The 18,725-nt window shown below is 43.4% G+C and overlaps 1 protein-coding gene across 3 annotated transcripts in view; it reads right to left on the reverse strand.

Moving 5' to 3' along the window:
* The window catches only part of GALNT2 (polypeptide N-acetylgalactosaminyltransferase 2), a 191,132-nt gene that overhangs the window by 54,600 nt on the left and 117,807 nt on the right, over nt 1–18,725 (reverse strand). For all 3 annotated transcript variants that reach the window (XM_038533940.1, XM_038533941.1, XM_038533942.1), the window contains exon 3: nt 14,426–14,579. In XM_038533940.1, the coding sequence (XP_038389868.1) occupies nt 14,426–14,579 (154 nt within the window). The remainder of the gene's footprint in view (nt 1–14,425; nt 14,580–18,725) is intronic.

Here is an 18,725-nt window from a genome sequence, read left to right on the forward strand (position 1 = left end):
GCTGGATGGAGTTAACTCCTTCACACCTCCCCACAGTCCCATGGAAGGGCCACTGCCCTTCATCACCCCAACTTATACCTGATGGAAGTGGCAAGGGGCTCAGGGCTGCACCAAGGTTGGGCAGCTGGTGAGGGGACACCAGGATTCGAACCTGGGCACCACCCCCAGCACTCCTGCTCCTCTTCTCAGGATAGGGCCTCCTTCAGGCTGCTCGGACGAGAACCCTGGCCTCTTCCTTCACACTCCACATGCTATTGCTCAGCTTCCTTCTTGTCTCTACCATCAAAATGCATCCAGAATCCAACCACTTCTCACCAGCTCCTCTGCTAACCCCTTGCTGCGAACCACTGGGTTTCTTAGATTGTCTTTGCACCTCCCTCTCCCCCAACCCCCCATAAGCCTGGTCTCAGCACACCCACCTTTAAGGAAATGATCCTCTAGATGCCTGATTCAGGTGATGTTTCTCTGCTCTAAAACCTGCAGTGGCTCCCATGTCTCTCGGAGGAAAATCCAGTGTCCTTATAATAAGCCTCCAGGCTTCCCCAACGCCCTGATCTCACATCTCCTGCTCCCCCTTCCTTGATGCCCTGATACGCCTGCATACTCCCTCTTCAGGAACTTTCCTCCACCATGTCCCAGGAAGGGACCCCTTCCCCACTATCCAGATGGCACTCCCCTGTCCCTCCCTCAGAACTTTGCCTAAATGTCCTCCTGTCAGGGAGACCCTTCCCACATGACTTGTTTAACTTCACCCAGTTTTATTGAGATAAATTGGCATACAGCACGGAATACAGCGCAGAGCACGATGACTCACCTTAACACATACTGTGAGGTAATTACCACGGTAAGTTTAGTTAACATCCATCATCTCATACAAATACGAAGGAAGGCAGGAAGGAACGTAGTCTTCCTTGTGATGACAACTCTTAGGATGCTGTCTCTTAGCACACCATACTGCAGTGCTGACTAAAGTCACTAAGCTGCACTGACATCCTGAGTACTTACTTCTAACCGGATGTTGTACCTTACGGTCACCCTTCCTCAAGGCTCCCCCCCCCACCCCTACCACCAGTAATCACAAATCTGATCTCTTTTTCTAGGAGTTTTTCTTTTTCCTTTCCTTTTTTTTTTTGATTCCACATGTACGTGAAATCAGAAAATATCTGCCTTTCTCTGTGTGACTTATGTCACTTAACATAATGCCCTCAAAGTCTATCCATGTTGTCACAAATGACAGGATTTCCTTCCTTTCTTATGGCTAAGTTTCCACTGTGTGTGTGTGTGTGTGTGTGTGTGTGTGTGTGTGTGTGTGACATTTTCTTTATCTAGTCATCCATCAACATACACTTAGGTTGTTTTATGTATTGGCTATTATAAATTTTGCTGCTGTGAAGATGGAGGTGTAGCTACCTCTGAGATGGTGATTTTGTTCCTTTGGATAAATCCCCAGAAGTAGAATTATTAGAGTGGAGGGTTGCTCTACTTTTAATTTTTGAGGAATCTGCAAACTGCTTTCCATGGTGGCTGCATCAATTTACACTCCACCAACAGTACACAGGGTCTCTTTTTTCCACATCCTCACCATTTCTTATTTCTTGTCTTTTGATGATAGCCATTCTAACAAGGTGTGAGATGGTATCTCCTTGTCGTTTTGATTTGCATTTCCCTGATGATTAGTGATGCTAAGCATGTACCTGTTGGCCATTCACATATCTTCCTTCGAAAAATGTTTATTCAAGTCCTTTGCCCCTTTTAATTAAATTATATATTAATTATTAAATTTTTGCTATTGAGTTGTATGAGCTTTTTATATATTTTTGATGTTAACCCCTTATCAGATATATGATTTGCAAATATTTTCTCTCATTCTGTTGGTGCCTATTCACTTTATTGTTTCTTTCACTGTGCCTAACCACTTGTTTAATATTGGACCTTCAACCTTGACTATCACACTCTCTGACCCCACCCTTTTATTATTTCCCTATATAATATTTAACATCGTCTTACACTATATAATTTTTAATCACATATTTTATTGTCTCCTACCCCTACCCCCTCCATGTAAGCTCTATGAAGGCAGAATTTTTTTTAATCAGTTTTATTGAGCTTTCCCTAGTGACCAGAAAAATACCTGTCACACACAGTAAGCCCTTAAATGCTTCCTAAATGAAAGCATGAATGCAAGAGTCAAAAGAAATCAACACGAGTATAAAACTTCAAATCCAAGTTCAATTTTCCTATTGGGATATTTCCTTCTTTTAATAGGCTCGAATTTCCAAAGATGTGGATTTTCTTTTTCTTTCATCATTGTCAGATGGAGGAAATCACAGTTGATTCAGTATAGTTAAGATGGGTGTTATTTTAAAAGTCTGTACTTCTAATTTTACAGATTGAAATGGAGAGCTGGGTTCTCACAGACTCCACCACTAACACTTAGCACTCCAGGGCCCTGTGAACAGGTCAGTTACACCAGAGGGCAGGCAGATGGTTAGGTATAAGAACGCAGGTATCATAAATTGACAAGGCCACCTCTTTCCAGCTTATCAGAAAAGTCACAAGAAATCTCTGAAATCATATTGTTTCAGAAAAAAGTAAAATATACAGTTTAAGGGATTGAGAGAGCTGAAACACAGTTTATACTATTTCCTAAAATATACAAAACCCTTCAGTTAATAAAGAAAAGAAAAACTTTTAACAGTTACGTGGTGACAGTGAAGCAATGTGTTTAAGCGTGTGGCTGACATAGGAGAGGGTTTGTTCAGACGCAAAGATTCATCTCATTTACCAACAACATGCCAATGACCTCCATCTTTTTTTTTTTCTCTAAATTCTTTCTGAAATAGGCAGGATTACCATTTCAAAGTTAGTTCCTCAACTGTTTTTGATCAATAACAACACTCTCCAGTGTTGTGCTGCACGAGAAGACCCACTTACCCCTCAGCACAACAGAGGCATTCATACAGAGAAGGCTGAACGTCTGCGCTCAATGGCACGCACATATCGAAAGCAAAGCTTAACAGAATAACAATTCAGTCTTTGCTCAAAGCTGATTTCTCATACACAAGCTGCTAGTCACATAAAATAATAATACAAACTATCCTGTATTTGTGAATTTGTTTGCTGCTTATGAAGTTCTTTCACAGATATCTGAGCCTAATAGCAATATGTAAGTTGGATAGGGCATGCACTATTGTGGTTTTGCAGATAAGAAATCCAGAGTTAAAAAAAAAAAAGAAATCCAGAGTTTACAGAGACTATTTCAACTTTAGTCTGGGAGTTAAGTGACAGAGCCATTAACCACTCAAGTCCACAGCTATTTCTACTTATTATCACTTGGGATAGACAATGCTGTTCAGGGCAAAATTTAAGAATGGTCAAGATTCAGGTTGAATTTGGATCACAAATAGAATACTCAGATTTTTTCCTATTTTCAGTGATAGTATAAAGTTCCTTGGTATAGACCAATCTACTCACTAAAAGCAACTACAAAGTTTGGGTGAAACATACCAAAAAATCTATTTGAAGGCATTGGAGAGTTGATAAGGCAGCTGGGTGTTAGGGGACCAGGTTCCCAAAAAGAAGAGAGGACCTCAGAGTAAGGCCAGCATTCTCTAATCCTCTTCCCCTCAAATAGTATGAAGCCAAGAGACTGGATAAGCCAAGCATAAGTGAGGGTTTTGCAGGTGGGAAGGCAAGCCAAGTTTCTGCAGGTGTCATGGTGCTGTGGAGGCCAGAACTGGAGTTCAGGTCTTGCCAACGAGAGGGGGCTCTAATAAAGTTCCCAGACTTCCAGGTGGAATCCCAAAGAGCTACTTCCTAGTAGCAAGAGAACTGGAAACTCACCAGTGCTCTACAAAAGACCAAAACCCAGCTTTAAGGCAGCTCAATTCCAGACTTGACCCAGTTGATCTGCCCTATTTTAACTATCTGCCAGGCAGCAAAACTAAATCCTCTTTGGAGGATGAAAACACCAGCTAGGGCCTTTAAATATCTCTACATTTGTCCGCATGCACCAAAATACAATAAGTAAAATTAAGAATTCAGTAGATGGACTTTAAAATCAAAATAGATACAGCAGAAGAAAGAATCCATGAACCAGAAGGAAGGCCAATAGAATGATATCTAGATTAGAACACAGGAAATAAAAAAAGAATAAATAATATGGAAAAAAGCACAGAGGGGCACAGGACATTTAGAAATATCTAACAAAGATGTGATTAAGGCCCAAAAGGGAGAGGGAGGAGAAAATGGGGCACAAGCAAAACTTACCAAAGTTTGAAGCTGTGGATTCAGGAAACTACAAACCCAAACAGGTTAAATACAAAACAAAACAAAACAAAAAACCACACTTTAACACATTTCAGTGAAATTACTTAAAATCAAAGACAAAGAGAAATATTTTTAAGGCAGCTAGAAGAAAAAGTTAAGATGTCTGCAAAAAAAAAACCCCACTACAGGTGAGAAAGTAAGATTAACAGTTGATATTTTACCAGAAACTAGGGAAGCCTGAAGACAAGAGAATGACTATATAAAAGTGCTCAAAGTACTATCAACCTAGAATTCCAAATTCAATGAAAATACTTTTCAAAACTAAAAGTGAAATAAAGGTATTTTCAAAAAGGATAGCATTCATTGCTAGAAAAGTAGCACCAAGAGAAATACTAACAGAAGTTCTCAGATGAAAAATGGTCCCAAGTAGAAAAGTGAAAATTATAAGAAATGAGGAAAAATGGAAACATAAATATATGAATAAATTGAAATATGTAATACATTTATACTGCATAAAACAACAGAAAATGCACCATGGAGTTTACACATAAAGAGGGAATTAAAGCCATATGACAACAAAGAATGTCAAACCGACAGGAAAGTTAATGGGGTGAAGTGCTGTTAAGGTCTGTGGGTTGCTCAGGAAATAATAAAATTATTCATTAATGTTAAAGTCTTATAAGTAAAGAAAGCAATAAGCTAGTAGAGGGGGAAATATTTAATGCAAAAGAAGCAGAAAAGAGGAAAAGAACACAAAGCACAAGAACACAAAGCAGGTGGCATAAAAAGGACACCAACAGGGAGATGCTAGTGTCAATCCCAAATACCTCAGAACTTCCACTAAATGTAGAAGGACTAAATAATTAAAAGACAAGATTGTCAGAGAATATAAAAATCCAAAATCCTATTAGCTGCCACTTACATGGGATATAGTTTAAACGTAAGAACAAAAAGGTTGTAAGTGAAGAAAGCATGGGAAAAGATGGACAACAGAAAACACTAAACCAAAGAAAAGATGGGACAGCTTTACCAATACTGAGCATGAGAAAAGCATTACCAGTGGTACAGGCCACCCAGAAGATAACAGCAACTCACACTGGGTCTAAAACACAAAGGACAGAGTGCGGTGAAGAACAGCCTCAAGCTGGCGGGTTGCACTTCCTAGACCATGCAACTTTCCATTTAGCCGTTGGCCTCTTTCACTGCACTGTAAGTTCCTCAAGGACCAAAAAGACCTTTGTGTTCATCACTGTATCCCGAGGATGCTGGTAGAAAGGGGACCAAAGAATAAAACAACAAAATTATATTACTCATTTTGGACCAACCCATCTCTGCCCAAACTACAACTCAAGAGTCACAGCCAGGGAAACAGAGCCATGTGTGTGCACAGCCACTCAGGGATTCAGCTTTCAAAATGTTCGCTACTGGTGCTGGGAAAATTGGACATCCACATGCAGAAGAATGAAACTAGACCACTCTCTTTCACCATACACAAAGATAAACTCAAAATGGATGAAAGATCTAAATGTGAGACAAGATTCCATCAAAATCCTAGAGAAGAACACAGGCAACACCCTTTTTGAACTCGGCCATAGTAACTTCTTGCAAGATACATCCACAAAGGCAAAAGAAACAAAAGCAAAAATGAACTATTGGGACTTCATCAAGATAAGAAGCTTTTGTACAGCAAAGGATACAGTCAACAAAACTCAAAGACAACCTACAGAATGGGAGAAGATATTTGCAAATGACATATCAGATAAAGGGCTAGTTTCCAAGATCTATAAAGAACTTATTAAACTCAACACCAAAGAAACAAACAATCCAATCATGAAATGGGCAAAAGACATGAACAGAAATCTCACAGAGGAAGACATAGACATGGCCAACATGCATATGAGAAAATGCTCTGCATCACTTGCCATCAGGGAAATACAAATCAAAACTACAATGAGATACCACCTCACACCAGTGAGAATGGGGAAAATTAACAAGGCAGGAAACCACAAATGTTGGAGAGGATGCGGAGAAAAGGGAACCCTCTTACACTGTTGGTGGGAATGTGAACTGGTGCAGCCACTCTGGAAAACTGTGTGGAGGTTCCTCAAACAGTTAAAAATATACCTGCCCTACGACCCAGCAATTGCACTGTTGGGGATTTACCCCAAAGATACAAATGCAATGAAACGCCGGGACACCTGCACCCCGATGTTTCTAGCAGCAATGTCCACAATAGCCAAACTGTGGAAGGAGCCTCGGTGTCCAACGAAAGATGAATGGATAAAGAAGATGTGGTTTATGTATACAATGGAATATTACTCAGCTATTAGAAATGACAAATACCCACCATTTGCTTCAACGTGGATGGAACTGGAGGGTATTATGCTGAGTGAAGTAAGTCAGTCGGAGAAGGACAAACATTATATGTTCTCATTCATTTGGGGAATATAAATAATAGTGAAAGGGAAAATAAGGGAAGGGAGAAGAAATGTGTGGGAAATATCAGAAAGGGAGACAGAACGTAAAGACTGCTAACTCTGGGAAACGAACTAGGGGTGGTAGAAGGGGAGGAGGGCGGGGGGTGGGAGTGAATGGGTGACGGGCACTGGGTATTATTCTGTATGTTAGTAAATTGAACACCAATAAAAAAAAAAATAAAAAAAAATAAAAAAAAAAAAAACAAAATGTTCGCTACTGATCTTTTAAGAGGGGACCTCCACCAGGCCCTTTGGAGTTGCTAACACAGGCACAATCTCCACTGTCTATGCCTCAGACTGTCTCCCAGTTCAGGGCATTTTTAATTTTAGATGCAGATAAGGCCTCCAATAGTCAAAAAGGGGACTGTATAAAGGGGAAGAGAGGAGTGGCCTGTTGCTGGAGTTGGTTTTATAAAAACACTAAAAATAAAAACAAGCAAACACAAAACAAAAGAAGCCGGTGAACAGAGGCATGGCTGTGGTCTGAATTTTGCATGAAAGGTGTAAGTCAGGCCCTAGGACAAGGTGGCAGGGGACCTGTGAAAGCAGGGAGCCTTACAGCTGGCTGCCTCTGACTGTCCAGGTGGCATGCATGTCCTGAGCCTGCCCACAGCTCTCCCAGGGGAATGAAGACGGAGTGCACCCTTCCATTACATTCCCATGGAGAGCCTGAGACTGGAAGGAGAGAAACCAAAATCTTGCTTCTTCTCAGGATCCCATCAGCATGTAGCTAGCGGGGAACCAATGTGTCTCAGGCATTTGGCTCTAAGTCACTAATTCTTGGGGCTTTTCAGTGCATTTAGGCCTCGCGCCTGAAAACCAGGAGTGGGAAAGACGTCTGTGCTGAGCCATGGCACGGCAGTTGTGCTGGAGATGGAACTCCGACGGGGAGGTCAGGTGCTTGGCACTCCTGCTCCTCCACTAACTGCCGTGCTTGACCACAGGCTAGGGGCTCGGCTTCCGAGCCTCAGCTCCCCATCTGTTGCGCAGACATGCCATCAATGTTACGGCTTCAGAACTGCAACTTGCCAGGACTTCCCAGGGACTCAGGGCTCTAGATACAGGTGGTGCCTCAGGGAGGGCTGGGGACATCCCACGTGCCTGCTAAGCCCTAAATGTGCTCCTGCTGACAACGTGACCAAGGGGGATGGCCCCCTCTGTCCAGCACACTGTCAGGGACTCTGCCTCCTGGGGAGGCTCCTGTGCCTTCTGGAGGCTGGGGTCTCAATTCACTGGCTTCTGGAGACTGGCAGATGATGTCATCAGAAGAATAATCTCTCTACCTACTTCGCAGGAGTGCCAGCAGATTAAACAAAATCAATGCACATAAAAGGCTGAGCACAGGCCATGACACTGATAAAATGTCCAATAAATACTGTTATTGTTATTACTGAACAGACTCTAAAGCCTGTTATACCACAGCCAAACTCCCTCTGCCCCACCGCCCACAAATGCCCAAGGCCACTTGAACTTACAGCAAGCCGTGGCCCTTGCTTAGAGAAGCATGTGTCTCACGTGCCATGCCTTGTGTGGCACCTGCCTCCTCCTCCACCAGGACCCTGCCCGCGGGACAGAGGAAGTAGAGTTCAGTTTGCAAAGCAGGTGCCAGGGATTCATGGGGCTGAGCCCACTGAGATGCAGAGGGAGCAGGTGCTCTGGCCAGTTCGGCCCCGGAGCAGCTGCCACACTGGGAGGTCAGTTGTGTGTTTATGAGACCACTTTTATAAGAAAAATGTGAAATGAAAGCAAAGCCCTGGGCCCTCTGAAAAGCCCCCCTTTCATGCACCTACTGACAAGGAGCCAGATTCCCTTCAGAGGGGTGCTTCTCATTTTGTTTCCCTGGATCCTCTGCTCTCCTAAAAATCAGACTCTGGGTCCTATAATAATTGCCTGCACCAGAGCATCCCTCCAAGCAGCTGAGTTTATGTAGCAAACTTTTTCTTGGCTTCCAAAGTGTTTATTCTTACTGAGTAACAATGAGAAGTTTAGATTGTATCTTTCCCCACAACCCTTAATCCTGATCAGCCACTTTTTTCAAACAACTGACATCAATGCTGACATTCCAGCCAGAATAAACAGCACAGCCCATTACTTAAATGCCCGCCTTTTTGTTGAAATTCTCTAAAAAATCACAGAAAGAACGGAAGAATGGCCCCCTCAAGAGTCCTGATTTCTGTGTTTGGGCAGCATTACAGCCAGACATTTAAAGCTTTGCCTTAAAACATAGCCCCTCAGTGATGATCCTGAACGGAACCAAATCAAACCAAACCAAACCAAACCAAACCAAACCTTTACAACTCTAATTTATAGACTAAGTAAAAGCAGTGTTTTCTTGATTTAAAGCCTGTCAGATGAATCCATTAGGTGGAAAGTTTGGACACACTTCTCTCTAAGAGAGGATCCTTTGTGGGATGTAGCTGAGACAGCCCTGCTCTCAGGAGCAGTATTTCAGCTTTAGACTCAAAAATGTTTCACAACCTTTCATTTTAAATTTAGTGATCAAAGCGAAAGGGTGGTAACAGAGAGAAACTTTCAAATCATTTAACTTTTGCAACCTGAACAAAACCTGTTCTATCAAGCAGTTCTCATTTTTAAGGGACTTGAATAAACAAATGAAAAGGAATGGTGTTTAGCTGACAGGGAAAAGAAGAAAACAAGATAATAAGATTTCTCTCCCTAAAGGTTTATTTGATTTTACTTATATAAACAATTTTAAAGCAAATCAGCTCCAGCTTTCCCCAGTAGGCAGAATGATATTTGATAAACTTCTTGGGCTGCACTTGATTTCTGGACTTGACTTTCCCGTCAGATGCATTTCCAGGCAAACAAAGCAAAACAACACACACATGCATGCAAACGAAAAACAAACTACACAAAACCCTTGTGAGTTGGATGCTGGAAAGGCCTTAACATACCTCCACTCTAAGAAGTACAAGAGTACTCCCCCGCTGGGGCCTTGGCACTCACAGGAAATTGAAAGTGGTCTACCACACTGGACTGTACTCCAAGTGTTAGCCTTGGCTTCAAATTTATAGGTGAACATTTCAATGGTGGAGTCATCTAGAGCTTGGTCTATGGGCCTCTCCTTATTTCTGTCTGCATTCACTGCCTTGGAGTTGACATCAGTGGCATGGCTTTAAGAACCATCAGCATCCTGATCATCCCCAAATTTACATTACCATTAAGACCTTTCTCGAGAACACCATACACAAATCCAGTCACATACAATGCATCTGGAACTTAACGTGCCTGAATGTTAATTCCAGATGTGTCCCCCACACCTCTGCCCCCAGGCAGACCCTTTGGCCACTCTATTAGTGCATCCTGTTGGCTCCGCCTGCAGTACATACATATCTAGATTTGTCCAATGTGCTTTGCATGACCTTTTGCCACGGCCGTAACAGCTTCCCAGAGGTGGGAGGGGTAAGAAACAAATCGTCTGAAAAAGCACTTTCAAATTCTCATTGGTTTTTAATTTGCTTTTACTCTCGATAACTTATTTGATTTCAAGTAACAATAAATGAGGTAGAGAAGCTTTTTTTTTTTTATTTTTTTAACTGAAGAAACTGTACTTTCAAGAATAGGATGGGCTTCCACTGTAATTTCTAAGTGTCCAATATTTCCTGTATGTCAGATCTAGGATTTCACTCCTGGCAAGCTTTCCTAGGCTTCCTGCTTCTATGTTCGTATTTTTTTGGCACAGTATTTTTTGTATACTTAAAAAAGTAAATAAAACACAGCCCAGGGCAGCTTGGCTGGTTCAGCAGTTTAGCACCGCCTTCAGCCCAGGGCGTGATCCTGGAGACCCATGATCAAGTCCCATGTCAGGCTCCCTGAACGGAGCCTGCTTCTCTCTCTGCCTGTGTCTCTGCCCCTCTCTCTCTATCTGTGTGTCTCGTGAATAAATAAATAAAAATAAATTAATAAAACAAAATAAAATAACACAGCCCAAGAGTTTTTGTTTTGTTTTTGCAAGGCTCTGATGCTCTGACTTCTTTTATCTATCTCAAAGGACCGAAAATAAGGAGTAGACACAAACACGGTATAGTTATTTGGGGTTTATCATGGGGTTCATCTGATCTCCACTGCCTAAAAACCTCTCTTTTACTCTCCTTTATTCTTTTATGACTGTTAATATTACTAACGACTTAGTAGTTACTCACCATATGTCAGGCTGTGTGCTAAACAATACACTCACTCAACAAATATTTACTGAGTTTACTGAGTGCTGTTAATTGTCCAATAATAACCCTGGCCACGGTGTCTCACTATTCTACTAAGAAAAGACAGATGAACATGTAAATAAGTCAAATGCATGGTGTGTAGGTGGTGATATGGATTATAGGAGATCAAGTGTGTGGGGGGAGATTAGGAATGCTGGTGTAGGGGCCAGAGGCTGCACTCCTAGGGCAGGCGGTCAAGGTCAAGGGCTGCCTCGCTGATGTGGCTCCCAAACAAAATCTTGTGGGAGGAGGAACCAGCTCTTGTGAACATTCCATTTAATCCTCAGGGTAACCAGAGTGATCGTGTGACATCATCTAGCAAATGATAACAGTCACAGAATTAAGAACTGGAGAGTTTGGGATTGCAACCAAGATCTGTGTGACTCCAAAAACCTTGTTCTTAATTAACCACGTGCACTGCTTTCAGATTTATCTCAAGTGAAGACTGAATCCAAATGTTTCCATAATCCTAGACCAATGGGGATTCTGCAGAGACAAACAAAAACAAGTGACATTTATATGGAAGGTCAAATGCCTTAATTGTTCTCTATCAGAGAAACAGTGGGGGGAGATTCACAGAGGTAACTAGACCTCCTTAACCTGACATTCATATGAGCAGGTTATCCCAGAGCTTATGCTTGGAGGAGAGCACACTGGCTCAGTTCCAGGCATCGCACAGACTTGGGTGGACTTTAATTTAGCCAAAGTCAAACAAACATGGAAGGCATCCCAGCTGTTCCTTTAACACATGCAAATGAACATGACACAGTAGCTGCAACTAGAATTAAACCCACCTATAACACATACCATCAAGGGATGAATAGACATGTTTGGACAAACTCATTTTTCAAAAACTGAAAAAAAAATACATACACACACACACAGTTTGGGGGACTTTGAAAGGGCTTGCAGTGGAGGCAGAACCGCAGCCCACACACTGATGAGCCATCACAAAAGACACGAGTTTCCCTCAGCTCTAAGGAAAAGTCTATGGAGGAAAAGCCACAGCAGAAAAACTACTCAAACCCAAACGGTGCAGAGACACTCACATCAACTTACAGAGATGGGATTCTAAACAGTCAGTTCAAGTCACCAGGTTAGGTTTCTGAGCTAGATCCTGCTAGAACTTTAACTACTCTCTTGGGCTTAGGCCAAGACCCTCTTAAAAGCCACACTGCCCCTTCCTGGCCTTAAGTTTTTAAGGACAAGTGTTTACAGCAGGAGCCTCGGTTTCCTCTCTGTGCAAGGAGGACATCCTTTGTGTCTGGTGCCATGAGTCTGGAGGACTGTGTAAGTGCAACTCCCAGGAGCACAGGGGCCGTGCAGAGTCCAGTTAGCTTGGGGGGGAGGAAGGTGAAGGGGGGACACAGGCACTTGGGACCTCTCCCCAGACATACCTTGGGACTGTACACACAGCTTTGGAGCTTTCAGGGTCCCAAAGCTTCCATGTGGGCTCCCCGGTGTCTATGGATCCTAGGTCAGCAAATCCTAGTTTAGATAGGGTGTTAAACACTTAACCATGCTGACTTTAACCAGGAGCACAGCATTAGGACTGAATAAAGCTGCCTTTGAAAAAGAATTAATGGATCATAGGAAATATCAGACAAAGACAACCTCCTGGACTGGACTTAGAAAAATGATAAGAATTAATGCTATGTATCACATCCATTTATACATCAATCGCATGTTTCATATATTGAATACGTATCATACACACACACACACACACACACACACACACACACACACACACACACTGCACACTTCCTTCCCTGCTCCAAAAGACCTGTAAACCTGTATCTTTATGCACTGTTATGGGCAAATAGAGCTATCTAGAAGGCAAAGACAACTGTTAGGAAGTGAGCACCTGGCAGTTAACTGGTACCTACATAGTTAAGTCAAGCTCCCCTGAGAGTGGGAGAGGGAAAAAAACAAAAACAAAACTTTTCCATATATATTACTAACTTACGAAATAAATAAAGCCAAACTTTAAGATGTGTTCGTGTGGAATTTCGTTGACTTTTGTCTCTTGTCACTTACCCTCCTCTTAATCCCTGGAACACAAACCCAGAGCAATCTGATCCCTGGCTGGCTCTCTGGAAGCCCAGGGCTGCCTGTCACAGCCTTGTCCCCCTTTCTTTCTGGAGGCTTCCAGCTCAAGACCTACCCGTCCTTGGAGCCTTTCCTGACCTTCCCACTTCCATTTGGGGCCCCATTTGCATTGATTTGGAACAGACTGTCCAAGCCTCAGCATACTGCATCCCCTTGCTTCCTGGTGTACTGTCATCCCCTGACCAGCCAGAAAAGGATAAAACATTCATTCATTCATTTATTTAGATTTTACTTATCTATTTGAGATAGAGCAAGCACGAGCAGGAGGAGGGGCAGAGGCATTGGGAGAAGCAAACTCCCTGCTAAGCAGGGAGCCTGACTAGAGGCTTGATCCCAGGACACCGGAATCATGACCTGAGCTGAAGGCAGATGCTTCACTGACTGAGCCACCCAGGCACCCCAAGACTTTTCTGACTGGAATCCTGAGACCCAAACACAGTGTCTGAGTAGCAGCAGATGTGTAATCCATGACAGAAGAATGTGACTCTCTAAGTTACTCAGTGAGCAGCAGTGCCTATCAAGCACCCAGGAAAACAGCTCTCCTCCAAATGCAGCTCCCTATTTTTTTTTACAATCTCAAACAATACTAACCCCTAGTGATGCCCATGTGACAGCCTCCCCAACAGAGATTCTTAGCAGCAAGGTTTAGGGTATAGTTGCAGTGAGGGCTGTGGATATCACTTTTGTGGTACGTGGTGACAAACAAACACATGTTAGTATGTCTGGAGACCTCATCAGCCAAGCCTGAAAAACCCCAGGGTACCCTCCACCCTCAGGTCCCAGATCCCTGAAGAATCAAGAGAAGGACGCAGACGAGAGCACCTGGTATGGTAAGATGTCACCCTGCCTCTGTCTCCATTTTACACCTACTCTGCTAGGTTGTTTCTTTCCCCTTTCTGGTCTCTATATCATTTCTGACTTAAGCTGTCCTAATAAGCAAGGATTCAGATTTTCTTCCTTCCAACAAGGTTGTGAACAGTGGAAAAATTATGCTTGTTTGTGAATGGATTTTAGAAACGATAAGTGATTAGTGAACATGAGGCCAGTACCACAGGTTTCTCTTGCTGACTCCCACACTCTGGCCAGCAACCCACAGCCTCTGGATCTGGCCTTAGGGCAGCTGAAAGACTAGAATCCGATGTCAAATGGGCCTTCACTTTCAGTAGGTGAAGTTCCATTGCTATGTGCCTCAGAAGTTTTCCGAGTTTTATCACCCCGTTAAAGGCCCCGTATGCATTCAGTTTCCCAGAGTATCAGAAAAATGTTAGTGTTACGGTAAAAGCTGCTTGCTGGACTGTGGGAAAGCAAGTGAAGCTCCAGGCCAGCACACGGCTTTGTACTTACTGGTCATGTCTGGTGTCGGGTATGGCTCTGTCCATCCGCAGCTTATCACTTTCCACTTGGTTGAATTTGTTGCGGGCATAGGGGTCCTGCCCAGAGCGGACCATCGTCCCTCCGACGTAGGCTTCCTGATTAAAGTCTCGCCACCGCACTTTTCCTGAAAGCAGCAGAGCAGACGGTGTGGGACAAGGGGGAAATGAGGCCAGGGTGGCCAGCACACACCTCAGTAACGGTGCTACCTTAAGAATTAGTGCCCAGGGCTTCCTCTGATGGCAGTTGTAATCAACAAACTAGTTAGAAACAGCCTGAGCAAGCATCATCATGCCCATAAATTGGAAAGCTGAATGTTTACAGTTCACAACAGGGAAGTTAAAGACTTGGACCTCAGGTGTTGTCTAATGAACAACATTTTCTTCCAGCCAAAGTGTGCGTAAGCATGGTACCACATTTTGTAAGAAAGAGATTATCTGCTTGTCTCACCTTTCCAGGGGTTATGGTAATGCCGAAAAGCATCTCAGATATGGTGAAAAAGATAATGTCCAAATTAAACATAAGGCATCCCATTGTGCTACATCAGGTAACTCAAAAATAATTTTTAAAAAAAAGACTTATTTATTTTGAGAGAGAGAGAGAGAGAGAGAGAGCATACGGGTGGGAGGGGCAGAGGGAGGAGGAGAGAGAGAATCTCAAGCAGACTCTGTGCTCAGTGTGGAGTCTCTCACAAACCAGAGATCATGACCTGAGTGGAAACCAAGAGTCAGATGCTTAACCTACTGGACCACCCACGTGCCCCATGAAAATAAATGTTTAAACAAAGAATAACACCCCCCAAAGAAGAGGCTGTCTAAACACCCCTCAGTGAGACTCCCTCAGGGATTCTTCTCAAAGCTGTTGCCATGTCTGACCCCACATGGAGGTGAGCGAAGCCTTTCCTACCATACATGCCTCTTAGCACACACTTCAAGAGGGAACAGAGCCAAGGTAGCCTGTCCTGTCCATGCATAAGGCAGCCCTGACTCATGATCAGATAAGTGGCTGCTATTCTAGAAGGCCAAGCACAGAGTTCTCCAGGAACACAATAGTAGAGTGGGTAGTTTTTACTAGGATCTGGCGTAGGGGCAGTGTTGGCAGTACCTTGGGATCTAGAAGAAAGAGCACAATGTGGTGGAAGAGCCTGGACAAGCCTGGGCATAATGAAGGCAGAGCTAAAGAAGCATGCGAAGGTGTCAGGGCTGAGGCCAAGAGGTGGAAGGGAAGACAGACCCAAGGCAAAAGAGAAAATTCAGGACTTGATGTCTATCTGGCTTTAAAAGACCACTGCTTGCTACTTGCTACCTTCAGGGTCATGGTCAATTTTTTTATTCTTTGAAATAGTTTCCTAAAGATAAATAAAAGTAATAAAAAAGGGTTCTTCATGAGGGATATAATGGCCTACACATATGCCAGTTTGGTAGGTGTAGCTAACTCAAACCAAACTCAAAAAAAAAAAAAAAAAAAAAAAAGGAAAAAAAAGAAAGGGAAACAATGACCACAACCCTGCCCCCATGCATGATACTCATCAAATTCCAGGTAGTCCTAGTGCTGTGACGAAAAGGCATAAAGGGACAGATCATCCTGGGGTTGCTGTTTTATGGGGTGTCTGATAGGAGCTCTCTACTAGGGAGACTTTGAGCAGACATGCAGACAAAGGGAGGGAGAGGGCCATGTAGCCTTCTGAGAAGAACATAGGAAAATGCTCAGGAAACCACAGTGCAAAGGCTCTAGGGTGGCAGTGAGCTCACCTGTCCAGGACCAGCCAGGAAGCCAGTTTAACAAAGAAAGGTGCTAGTCAGAGAGCTGAAAGCAGGCCTGCTGACAGCTACTTGGAACAGGCAAGTATGTGCAGGCAATAGTTCTGCCCCATGTCAAACGTCAGGTTGTTTAGTTAAGACCAACAATACCTACATACAAGCTTTTCCAACATGGATCTTCTCACGTACAATCAAAAGAATGTCCTGTTCCTTTCTCTATTTCAGAGATGAGGAAACTGAGATTCACTTACAGGAGATTTGTTCAAGGCCATAGAGTAAATTTTCCATCTAAAAGCTCATCTGCTTCTTGTTGCAATTGTCCTGCGAGGTCAAAACCCTCATCTCATCACAGCTGGTTGCCGTGGAAATGATGCTTGGGGTCACAGAGGTCCAGTCTCTCAAATGGAAAAACAGTTTCAAAACTCACGAGCTCCCTGGCTATGACGATGCCATGCCCTCAATAAGTGTCTGCTTATGGGAGCCAGCCAGAGTGTCAGCATTCTCTCCCACCTAAAATAAAATGTTTCCAAAACATTTTTTTGGAAACATGTTTTTCATGCTAAGGTGACCCTAGAAATAACTTGATCCTCCTCTCACCCCACCTTTCTGCCTTCACCCTTATAGACTCCTAAGATGGAGGAAAAAAAAAACCACCCACCTGTGCTCAGACTAACACAAGTCAGAGCCTCAGCCTAAATCTATACCTGCAACACTCTCTACGGAATCTAAATGAGCTGGTTCCCACTAATGTTTAATGGCCTGAATATTCTTTACTGCAACGTGAAGCTTGTAACTATGAACTGGGAATTGCGGAGCTCCATCCATAGCCAAAGAAGAGACCGTCACCCAAGAGATGGTCCATCTATAATTTTGCTTATGCTTTACATGATCCTCGCCTGGAGCCCTGGGAACAGTAAGGTCACCTCACTCCTGGTTGGTGTGGGTCTATGTGCGGAAAGAGCAGTGGCTATTGGCTCTTAGCCTTAGGCCCAACCTTAGCCACTGCTGACCTCTTGGGGCTTTCAACCCACCCGTACATCTTGTGCTATCAAAACCCCGCCCCTGTTCTGGAAAAAGACCTGAGTATTGCAGAGGGTTTTACAGGATGCCTGGTGTCAGTCGACTGCAGGTACTTGGCCTCAAGCCACTGGTGTGTATTAGGTGTGGACTACACGCTAGGCATCACATTGGCTCCTGCAGGTGCAATAAGCAAAAACAGACCTGTCCTGGGGAGGTCATGTTCTAGGAGACGGAGGGAGATCGACAATAAAATGACCATAATGTGTCATTAAAAACTGAGCTAGGTGTTCTGATGGTAAGGAATGTAGTTCTGTGGAGGCATCTAGCAGAGGAAGCTGATAGAAGAGGGAACAGGGAGGGTTTCCCCAGGGAAAGACTATCTGAGCTGAGATCAGAACAACAAGTAGCAGTAACAGAAGAGAAACCATCCTCCAAAGACTATAGGAACCCACTCAGAGGCAGTCCACAGTGACTCTGCCACCTTGGGAACATTCTTAGACAGGACTCTTGGTGGCTCTGCCTTGCCTTGTGATGATTTTCCCAAGGCATACAGCCATTTTACTGGAGACAGATTATAACTGGTTTCTCTTTCATAAAAATTTAGCAATATGTTAGAAATTGGCAGGGACTTTCTAGTATGTTTGACTAGGACACACATTTTCTATCCTGTCCCAGATGTCATGATGTGCACAAATGCACACAACTGAAATGAAGGTTTCACCCTTCCAATGTGTGAACAGATCTAGTCTATCCTATTTTTCTTACGTGGGTCTGACACACCCTCTAATAGTCACAACCCGTAATTTGAAAAACGCAGGGCTAAAGTACCATTATAGGAATGAGTTATTTCTGTATTATACAGAATTCCTAGGGTTGGAGCCACCCGAAGAGGCAGAGGCAGGAAAAAGAGAGAGCAGGGCTCCTAGAGGGCATGCGTACCCCAGTCTGATCCCAGGTAGCCAGGGAAGCCCCCAGATGCAAAGATAACAGAATAGGAGGGGCAGGTTGGAGAGAAACAGTCCAAATGATAGATACAACGTTTGAATAACTTGACTTTAAAAAATGCCATTCATACATCATCTTGTACTTCTATCACCTTCTTAAAATTATTAGAAAGAGCCTTGCAAAAGAACTTTAGAAAACAAAGAAATACAGGCAAATCTAGTGACCGTGCACTTGGCTAGGCAAAAGCAGTGCACAGGAAATACCCTGGAGATAGAAAACTTTACAGGAGAAGCCAGAAAGCAGCTTCAACCCCAAGGAAAATGGGAAAAGAGCCTGCAATTAGAGAACACTAGAGCAGAGAGCCAACATTACCCTACGAAGGCCCAGGAAAACTGCTTTTTATTAAATGAGGTCCTGAAAATGCTGACGAGGAAATGGATTTCCAGGAGGTAAACTTCTCTGAGAAGGAGGGACTGTGTGGCCTTGAGAATGTGGAAACCTATGATTCTGTAAAACTGAGATGCTTCCTGGTGGTCATGTGCGGGCAG

Source organism: Canis lupus, chromosome 4, assembly GCF_011100685.1.
Source record: "Canis lupus familiaris isolate Mischka breed German Shepherd chromosome 4, alternate assembly UU_Cfam_GSD_1.0, whole genome shotgun sequence".
Classification (NCBI taxonomy): domain Eukaryota; kingdom Metazoa; phylum Chordata; class Mammalia; order Carnivora; family Canidae; genus Canis; species Canis lupus.